Source organism: Acanthaster planci, linkage group LG20, assembly GCF_054643075.1.
Source record: "Acanthaster planci isolate LZ-2023a linkage group LG20, COTS_SCS, whole genome shotgun sequence".
Lineage (NCBI taxonomy): Eukaryota > Metazoa > Echinodermata > Asteroidea > Valvatida > Acanthasteridae > Acanthaster > Acanthaster planci.
In genome coordinates, this window is record NC_141796.1 from 10,409,688 (window position 1) to 10,420,070 (window position 10,383).

At 42.5% G+C, this 10,383-nt stretch overlaps 1 protein-coding gene across 2 annotated transcripts; it reads right to left on the reverse strand.

Moving 5' to 3' along the window:
* Positions 1–354: 354 nt before the first annotated feature.
* Positions 355–10,381, reverse strand: LOC110975088 (uncharacterized). Of its 2 annotated transcripts, none has more exons than XM_022227231.2 (7): positions 10,175–10,381; positions 8,072–8,273; positions 7,264–7,572; positions 6,606–6,708; positions 6,041–6,258; positions 5,461–5,592; positions 355–4,693 (listed from the first exon to the last, which is right to left on the reverse strand). In XM_022227231.2, the coding sequence occupies exons 2-7, from the start codon at positions 8,210–8,212 to the stop codon at positions 3,797–3,799; spliced, it is 1,800 nt and encodes a 599-aa protein (XP_022082923.2). In that variant the 5' UTR covers positions 8,213–8,273; positions 10,175–10,381; the 3' UTR covers positions 355–3,796. The 2 variants fall into 2 exon arrangements, with proteins under 2 accessions (XP_022082923.2, XP_022082922.2); XM_022227230.2 differs by having other exon boundaries at positions 8,072–8,213; positions 10,175–10,378.
* Positions 10,382–10,383: the final 2 nt, after the last annotated feature.

Consider the following 10,383-nt stretch of genomic DNA (forward strand, 5'->3'; position numbering starts at 1 on the left):
AGTCTGTAAACTTTATTGAAAAGTTTTGAAAAAGTATTTTTATGGCGTTCATGCATTTAAAAGTTTGCCTTGCGTGCCGACTTTTAAATAGCCTGTATGGTCCAACTAATGAGTGAAGAGAGCATGCGCGCTGACTTAACGTTGGGTACAGTTAAGTTCAATGGTTGCTATTGCGTAAGTCCCGAATGTTCATATATTACTTTTAAACATTGAAAGTAAGAAGAGCGTATTAGCCTAGTGGTAGGCACTCTGGCGCTCAAACTGGAGGCTGCGGTTTTCGTGGGTTCGAATCCCGCCGGGACCAGTGGAAGGGTTTTTATTTCTTTTTCACGTACATTCTCGATTAAAAAGAGCAAAATTCCGTTTTATTTTATTTTATTTTATCTAGTTACCCTAACCGACCGCCACGGAACTCCGATCCACGGCAGGTTTCCCACAGCCAGGTATTCCTGTCCCGGGCGGGATTCGAACCCGGATCGTTTGCTCCGCAACCGACGCCTCTACCGAGCACCCAATCTGGGTCCCCAGAGTAAAGGAGCTCATTTCTAATATTTATCTAAAAGACTAGACCAGCCCGAGAAATCGAAAAGAGAACTGGTCTTCTGGAATCGAACCTGGATCTCGGAAACAGAAGTTTCGCGCCTTCCGTCTGTGCTACCAACACTGCAGAAAACGACACGCACATTTTAAATACATGACGCATCGCTCTGTACATGTACTTTATTAATCGAACTAAAATCTGAGTTTGAGACGAACCACGAACACTTCAAAGTCGAAAACCTGAAGAACCAGTTTCAAATCTGCGCCTGGCCGCCGAATATCAACCTCCAATCTCAGGTTTTACGGTAACTTTAAAGCCGTCGATGCTACTGTACTGGTATAAAAAAAAATTCCCAGCCAGACTCGAAGTCATTCGGTACTGAGGAATTGGAGATGGAATGTATTAAATAAGAATATTCTTCACTTCCGTGATCTCGATATATGCCTGCATGCGTGAAATTTCCGCATTAGGAACAGACGAGAGGCGAAGCGACGAACTTCGTCTTGGTTAAAAAAAAATTGGTTCGGCAAGGTGTGCAGGCATACATAGTGTGGACCTTTGCACAAAAGAAGTTCACATAATGTAGGGTGTGATGGCGTGGACTCGTGATTGTGTGGACTCGCACACGTACATCCACACAATGTTTTCCCTTCTCTGAAAAACAGTTTCGGAGGCATTTTGGGGTCTAGGTTATATGTGGAAAAATGAAGAGGAACAGCCAGGAAATCATCATAAAAAATCCAGCTCGAAGGAGCTATCCTAGTTGGAGAAAAAGGAGCATTTTCCTCAAGTTTCCTGTACCACAGGAGAACAAAGGGATGTCCACACTTTGTACGTTAAACAGGTATCTGGGTTGGTGGGTGGTGGGGGGGTGGATAGGTTGGTGGGTGCAGGTGCAAATCGAAATTTTCTTCCAATCTGTATCTCAAAAACGCGCAGAACAACCAAACCAAAATGAAACAAAACAAAACCAATCAGAAATTTAAAACATCCAATTCTGACCTCAGCATGAGAAAACATACAAATCGAAATATAAAAACCACCTTCAATTTAAATTGCCTGGCGTGTAAAGCTTCTTGTTATTACCACATACACCTTGACGTATTCGTTTTCTTCGAGTTGTTGGAGGAAATTATCAACTACACGTACGTGAGTCTTCGGCAAACAATAACAATTACTTTCCCAGGAAGTTGGGGTATGCCTTCGCTGTCCTCCGATACGTAATATCATGAAAAAATAAAAACGATGATATGCACGTGTAATGCATAAAACATTTGTGTAAAACCGCCAAAACAATACAACAAACCCACTTCCGCTACTAAAAACACTCCCTTCTCCACATATCCTTCCCCTTTGTCGATGTTTTACCACAAACGTTAACAGAAAGTACTCGACAGATTCGGCCAATCTCGGACACAAGACTTCGCGACATCTTGTCAAAACGTTCGTAGAAAAACTCAACAGTATGCCAACAGAAATGAAATAAAATGTTACATTAATCTCTTTGGATTTCACAGATGTTTGTAAAGAACTTCCTTAATTTAAAGATGATGCTACCAAGTTAAGTTTTGGGGAATTTAGAAAGAATCCTTAACCAACGAACCGACCAAGTACCAAGTACTACCGGGCTCTTGACACCTTAACCCATAATTCAGATTTTCAGGGTAAAAATTACAAAATATCTTTAGTTCCCAACTATACAAAGTTACTTTCGGCGAAACTGATGTCAATATTTAATACGGGTGTTTCACAATAGCGCGCCTCCAAGAGTTTGCAATGCGTTGGCCAATCACAATGCGCAAATCTGTGGACCCAATGTGCGTTTGGAAACGGTCGAAAGGATTTCGCGCTTTGTGATTGGCCGACGCGTTGCAAACTTTTGGAGGCGCGCTCTTGTGAATCACCCGTATTCACTGAGATGCATTCTGCAAAATACCAAGTGTTCACATTTCTTCAGTGATTGTCCTTAAAAATATGAAAGAAAACTCATGATCTTGCTTCAAAGAGTAAAAAAATCCGCCTTTACTGGAAAGCGTCGACTACGGAATACATGTACTATAAATGTGACCCGCTCTGTAAAAATGAGTCACAAGTCTCCGGAGCTACTTTTGAGTTTGACTTTGTATTCGATTGAGGAATTTGAGCTCTTTCTGTTGATGTGTCACTCAGTTTGGTGCAATAAAAATGGACGATGTGTAGATGTTAAAATGTTGAGGATTCCAATTGCTTAAATACTGCGCAGATTCTTTCAAAGGCCTTTAACTCAAAAGTGGCTCCGGAGACATGTGACTCAATTTCACAGATACGAACTTAAAACCCCGGGAGATAGAAGAGTTTTCCCAGCAATTACGTAACAACAACGGTGCTCTCAATTGTCAGGAAAATTACAGAAACTTTCTAACTCTTAAAACTCGCACTTTTAACAAGATATCCCCCCCCCAAAAAAAAGGAAAATATTTTCATATTTTGACAGGAACAGAAAAGTGCACTGGATGACCAAAGTTGAATAATTCAAAACTAAATAGAATGTTTATAGCTTTCGTATTAACAAAAGTTAAGGTGTTGTCAATTAAGTTGTGTCCTTTAAACGTGGAAAAATCTGGCAATTTGATTTTTTTTTTATATGTTAAAGTAGATAAAAATTTTCAACAAGTAAAGTGAAGGTCGTATTTCTGAATTTGGCTGATCCACGATACTGGTTCCAAAAACTCACACTTAGTTTAAAAAGTTCTCCAAAAGTCAATAACATAATTGAGACCAAAACCGAAACTTAAAAATACTGTACAGGTTTTGGTCCAGCAATGACCCATAGGCCAAATGTTTATAACAGTTTTTAAGAAAATATGTGTAGATCTCATCTGATTTCTCTTTGGAAATAGAATTTTTAAGGCCTCAAAATAGTTCAACCACAGTGAACAACATTTCAAGTTAGCTACACTTTTGATAGAAGGATACAAAATTTATAAATTGTCCATAAATGTACTGCTTGAAAAAAACAAAACCATTTCATATTTGGAAATGGAGTTAATATGAAATTATTAAATATGCGCGCTGTAAAAGAAAAATACAAATGGAATATACAAAATCCCTCGCAAGGGCCAGTAAAACGTTACATGAACAAACTTTAATCGTTTTTGCCCACCCTCAAGAAACTGAAGTTTATCCCCTCTGAATAGTTAGCTCCGGATCTGCCCACGATGAAGACTTGGTCGGAGGATAAGAATGCCTCTCTAGGTCGGAAATTTGAAAGATGTTTCACTGTTGTAGTGTCAAGTTGAGCCAAACGGCAGACTTGTCTATCTTGATGTTTTTCAGTGGACAACTGTGGACCCGGAGGTCATTAATGATGTAGTACCCAAAACAGATTGGGCAAGGCGAGTAGTCGGCCACCAATCGGGTTTCCGTGCAGCTGGGTCGTTTGACCACGATGAGCGCGCCGACACCGCGGCGTAGCACATCGCAGTTCTGCAGGTGGTTGCCCAGGTTGCGCAGCTTGGACAGCAAGTGGCGTCGCTCGTCCGGGCACTTGGCATTCCTGAGCAGGACAATGTCCGGCTCGTCGCGGTGGATGCCCTCCAAGTGTCTGGGGAGCTTCGCGTAGGGCGCCCGGCAGTACAGGCAATACTGCTTCTTGTCCCACACTCTCGTCTTGCCGTCGTTGGAACTTGGCATGATCACGATATCGCTGGTGTTCGGCAAAGTGGGCCGACTTGGATGCTGTTCTACTCCAGGGGGCATTCCCGGAATTGCAATCGCTTGTTCGGCCAGACAGCGTTCATGCGCGGCTACAGCGGCCGGTTTACAATCAAGACCAGACATGCTAACTTTGTTGGCCGGAACTAAGATGTACTCAGTCTCAGAATCGTCATCACCGTCCAGATTCTGTAGAGACTCCACCTTCCATTCTTGGCAGGTCTGATCAGTGGCTGTCCCCGGTTCCCCTCCCATTAGGAAAGAGTTGTGAACCGGTGTACCAGGGAACACCACATGGGACTGTTCCTCCATCCGGGGGCAAAAGGCAGCGGGGTGGGGAAAGGGCGTGTGCGAAGTCACCCGAGTCAAATCGTCGTCTGGATCCAAGAACGTTCTGTGACCCCTAACCTCTTCATTCACCGGTGCACGGGAATCAGATTCCAGAGCGTTGACTGAGCTCTACGCATTCAAGACACGACAAAGACAACAGGGCATCTTTGGTGCTAGAGCAGCTGATCATTTTCTCACTTTCTTAATGCTCTCACAGAAATGATTTAAGTGAATATTCATTAAACCTTCTTAAAAACCCAACATTAACATTGTAACACCTAAATTTATACCCACAATGAAATAGCCCTTGGAATTTGTGTTCATCCCTGCCTACAAACATGCTCAACAACTCCAGACAACCCCCAATTCACCACATAATATGAACCATTTAATGAAACACTTCACATTTTGTCTTCACCTCCAAGTAAGCCAAAGTACTCCAGAAGAAATAATCACAAAAATTTATCAGCATGTGTGTTCAAATATAGGGCCACTTGTTTGCACAAGACCCAGGCATTTTACGCAACGACAAGATTTTAAAGCAAAGTTTAAACAACGCTACAAGTCTCCTAGGCCTTACATTCACTGGATAAATGTTCCAATAGAGGCTTTGCAGAGTAGCCATCTTGCAGGGCAGTTCTTTTGTTCCAAAGGGAGACCTTCTTTATTGAATACCCTTGGGCACAAGAGCATAGGCCTGCAAGATGGCAGCCATGCAAACCCTCTGTGGATAGGCAGTTTCTGTAAACAGATTCATTGTCATTTTGAGCCCCTGTGGACCAAATCTTAATTTTTTGCTTTGGCTAAGGATAGTCCCAGCAACTCCCTCCATACCAAACAGCCAAAGCCACAGCCCCTAAATGCCTGATTCTTAAGCAGCTGAAATCTACACATACCTTTGGAGAGCCAGTGTACATGAATCTATTTCTGGCTGCTGAGAGCCCATGGCCGTGGTTGGCATACCGCCGCCTGAAATGCTGGTACTCTTCAAAACATCCACTCGTCAAGTTCATGAACAAAAAGTCAGCCTGTTGGACACATTCACAGTTGGATATATCCGAGACTTTAATGGCGGTGTGTCATGTACATACGAGGGCGGTATAGTTGAGGAGTTCACAGGTCAAGTAATACATGAGTCTATGGGTATTGCACGAAGCCGTTAGATAGCAGCTTTCATAGGTGCACATATCTTTTTCAGCCGCAGCCAAGCAATTGGGACACAGCCGTAGGCTGTGTTATGAACAGTCAAAACCTGGTAATTCCAATATAGTCTACCAGGAAGGAAATCATCAGTTTCAGAATCAGGGAGAAGGCCAAGAGACGAACAGTCTGGGTAAAACTCATGAAGTCAGGTAAGAACTGGAAAATAAACAAAGTTGCCCAGGGAGGATTCAAACTGGGATCACCCCAAAACAAGGTTTCTTCTCAGGGTGAGATATTTCTGGAAGATTTCCTTCTGCAGACTTCGCCACTTACCTCCTGAACATCGAGGGAATTCTTCCGACGTACAACCTCGGACGCCAACTTCAAGGACATGCCACCCTCCACCAGGAGGGATTCGAACCACCTCAGCAAGTCTTCGTGAATGGCTACCCTGGGCTGGTCAGGAGAGGCTGGCCAGAGATTCCAGCGCAGTAAGGTGGCACTTGGCGGTTCGCATGAGCAGGAGGTGAACCAGCAATCGTGTATGCGACCTTGGACGAGGAATTCAAACAGGATCACGGTCTTACTTTAAAAACTAATCAGCTCTCAAATATTCCCTTTACTGCAGACCGGTTTAAGGCAGAATTAATATAAATTTCAATATTATCATCAAGGCCAAGCTGACACTTGGTATAATTTTTATGCAACAATGAACAGAACGCTATGCTTAAAGTTCGGCAGCACTGCAAAATTGGGCCCTCAAGACATCTTTGCACGGCAATAGAAAGACTGAAGAATGAATGTACATAGGACATGGAAATGAATTAAAATAATGTCTACTTCAAGGAGACCAGACTTTCAACCAGATTCACATTCACCACATACCTTCCTCGCTTACCTTTTTCGTCAAAGACCTGAATGGATTTTGTGTGTGGGGTTGAACACTGGTGGTTCTGTCGCACAAAGCGTGACCGGAGCGGAAACGGACGCACGCATGTCTCCTGTGACGCGAGAGTGAATGAATGCACTCAATTTCAAACTGGGTTTATGTAATTGTTGAATTTGAAATAATATATGATCAATTATGTTTTGGAGTTACAGCGAAAGTGGTGAAAAATTAACAAGAGTTTGGAACCACAAACACAAATGGAAAAGTTGGAAATAGAGGAGTAGCCATCCAAGTAGCCATCTTTAAACCTAACATAAGAATCTGTTTGGCCATACAAAAAATAAATATATTTACTCATCCTAGGAGGAGAAGGCGTGTTTTACTGTTCCCTTTCTCACAAGGGCAGCTTTTTTTTCCATATGGCAAATAGTTTTTTGATCTTTCAGCAATACACTGGTGTCCTTGGGAGTTATCTCCATAACTGACGATTCAACGGGTGAACATAGCTATATATTTTGCTATGAACCAATAAAACGTCAACATATAATACACTGCAAATTTTAAAACTAATTAATACAGAAAACATGAAGCAACCACATAAAAAGAAGTTGATGAAGATTAATTTTCTTTTTTAACATAGTGTGGATTGTGTTTTGATTTTTTTTACCAGCACAAGTTCTGGCTTGTGGAGTAGATGGCATTCCTTGTGGTAGCTGAGTGTACAGTCCATGCATCGCATCACGCCAGGCCCACAGTCCACGCAACGCACCAAGTCCCCCTCGCAGTCCCCGCAGGTGTAACACTGTGTCTGCCGCGGCGCCCGCGTCTCAGCAAAGACGTGATCGAAGAACGGCCGCTTGGTCTCCCACCTGGAGCCGGCGAGGGACGAGGTCCGCTCGGTGTCTGTGGCAGGCTGGGTGTTGCTGCTCGACACAAACTGGGAATGTTGGTCACTTGAGGTGGACTCATGGCTCTCCTGTTTCAAGAAGCCGTTAAAAATAAAAAACAAACACGGTAACAAACTCACTTTTTTAAAATTCTGCAAATGACAAAAAACAGGGGTGTGAGTGGCCGCTTAAAATTCAAGCTGAAAACAGCTAGCAAAAAGCTGAAATGTAAAAGGTTCCCATACTTTGTACAGACCAGCTGTAAAAAAGCTGAAACTCAGGGTCAACATCTAAACAAAAAAGCTGAAATTAGCCGAAAAGCTGAATTCTCACACCCCTGAAAAACATAGCTTTAGAACTGTACCTATTAGACAAGGCAAGCCAACATTTACATGTATATCTGATTTTTCCATGATTTGCAACTCACGAAGCATCCTGAAATATGGGGTTAACCTGTTATTTTGTGAATGCCCCCTTTAGAATACGACACATTCCCAATAGTAACGTGTGTCATCTCAGAGGATTTGGTCAAGTCTTACTAAAAGGAAACAAATTCATAGAGTTTGGAAAAAAAACAAACCTACGTACCTCGAGGTTGACAGAAGTCTTTGCTGTCCTCTGTCTTTTTGCCCTATTTTCATTGACCTCCTGGTCAGTTGGAGACCCTTCAGCGTTGTCCATTTCACTCTGCTGGAGTTGAGGGCTGGGAGTGTCCTTACGCTTGGTCATCCTGGACGACACAAAGCAAAACCATGAGACACGTTATCCCCAACAGTCCTCAATCCGTCACCTGTTGGAGGACGGAGGATTGTTAGGGTTATTGGTGGGTCCTCTATAGGACATGTAGGTCAAGTATAAACTGTTATGCCTTAGGTAATAAGGCCTGGTACTTCCTCCTCCGAGACTTTACCCCCAAAGAAAAAAAAGTGGGCGCGTTGCTAGCTAGGCTACAAAATATTCCAAGTCATGAAAATGAAATAATGTTGAAGTCTTGACATGCCTGAATCTCAGAAATGAGGACAGTACTGGTGGCTGTTGTTTGTGTTAGAGTTAACCTCACTGTGGTTCGTTGTCTGCCATGAGGCGTGGCGGACGACGAACCTCAGAGTTCTGGGGGTGAAGTTAGACTAGTCAGACTTTCAAGAAACACAGACATGTGACCTGGTACATCGTTATCAGGAATAAGTCACTGAGGCCAGTTTTACATAATGGCCGAGTAAAGTGGAGATGTTGGGAAAATGTTGAACAAATCAATGTGGCGGTTTCTGTATATTTTGGAAGTGTCAAGGTTACCATCAACACACTTGTGATGTGTATCACTTGAAAGCTTATGAAATTCTCTTTCTGACCGTGTACATATCTCAAAAAGTCAATTTGCAATTTATTCCTGATTTCGATGTAACGGGTCACATATTTAAGATGACCTTAAGAGAGAAAGGGAGAAAACAGTCCAAGATGTGGATGCCACTTGACACTCCGTGAATAAACCCTTTGAGACTGGAATGAAAAAGTGTTTTCTAAGTTAACGACTTGGTATTTCCCTCCTAAATTGAACTTTTGTGGGCAATTTTTTGCTTTCTGATGGCTAATACATGGAGGTCACTTGGGGAATAATTACTGGCATCCGTATATTGGAGTCTTTGTTAAAGTGGCGGCACCAAACTAGACTGAAATGAATCGATTGCATTCGTAGGGTACCCAATTTCAGTCGTATTCCTGAATGTATTGTACAATGGGATGGTAGCAGGTGGGTTGGGGGGGTCGGAATGAAGTCGTAGAATAGAGTCTGGTTCTTTAACATTTTCAAATGAATGCACTACGTTGGGGAACCTGACTAAAATTGTGCCCAAGGCCAATATGGTCTATTTCATTGGCACTGTTCAATAAGCCTTTTTCACGTTTCATGTATTTGTGCTCTATTGATGCGGCGTTGTTTCACACTTGTTTGTTTTGTCTTGTTCGTCATTTGTCTGTCCTATCAACCTGCCTATGTTAGATTGTATAGTTGGCCTTTGTCGGTAGGTTAGGGTACAAAAGCGTTCCTGCTTAACCTTAAACCACAATGTTGTCATCTAATTCATCCAATGTAAAATCCTAGTTTACAGGTATGTAATGTTTCTCAATTTAATGGCCAGATATATTCAGTACTTAAGTAATATGAACGCGTTTGGTTACACTGTTACTGTAAAGAATGACAGCATTGAAATAAATGTTTCATCATCATTATCACATACGCATGCTCAGAAGATTAACAGAGGGAACAAATTCTTGACAACGTTGCGTAATATAATGTTTGTGACATTGTGAATGGATGCTTGCGATTGTTACATCATGTAGGCCTACATGTCATGCATGTACTATACTTGTGGACAATTTTGTTCCCCTCTAGCTTTGTTCACTTACCCGTGCGGGGGCGCTAAAATCAACAAGGTGACGGAACGGGAAATTGGCATATTCCCCCCAAAATGTCCAACCACTCAGAGGAAGGAAATCAGACATGAATGGACTAGGCCTACACAAAGAATGCAACGCCTGGCCACACGCGCTTGTTTGTATCAAGTCTGGTCGATTTTTGTTGCCATAAATTGAGAAGCTTAAGCCCCGTGTGACCATTACTTGTTCACTCAACCATAGCACGATCGTTTAAAACGGTTACAAAGAATAATTAATTCATAAGGAATTTAAATTTACCTGAATGAACCAAGTTCGGAAGTTCTGCTGGTAAATAAGTGGTCACAGTGTCGGTAGAACACAGAACGTCTAGGCTATCCAAATTTGAACTATTGGTGGCGCCCTTCACAGGTGCTCTGCCTCACCATGGAGCCATGTCTGAAATGGGCTTCCTGAGGCTGTGGCTACGTCTTTTGTCAACATATATCCCCAATTACAGTGTACATAGG

Bases quoted from the DNA above. Each gene is read 5' to 3' on its own strand.
- LOC110975088 (XM_022227231.2), bottom strand. From the start codon at position 8,212: ATGACCAAGCGTAAGGACACTCCCAGCCCTCAACTCCAGCAGAGTGAA. The intron at 7,573-8,071 runs GTACGTAGGTTT...TTCTTGAAACAG, and splicing joins AGACTTCTGTCAACCTCGAG to GAGAGCCATGAGTCCACCTC. The intron at 4,694-5,460 runs GTATGTGTAGAT...TTGAATGCGTAG, and splicing joins TGTACACTGGCTCTCCAAAG to AGCTCAGTCAACGCTCTGGA.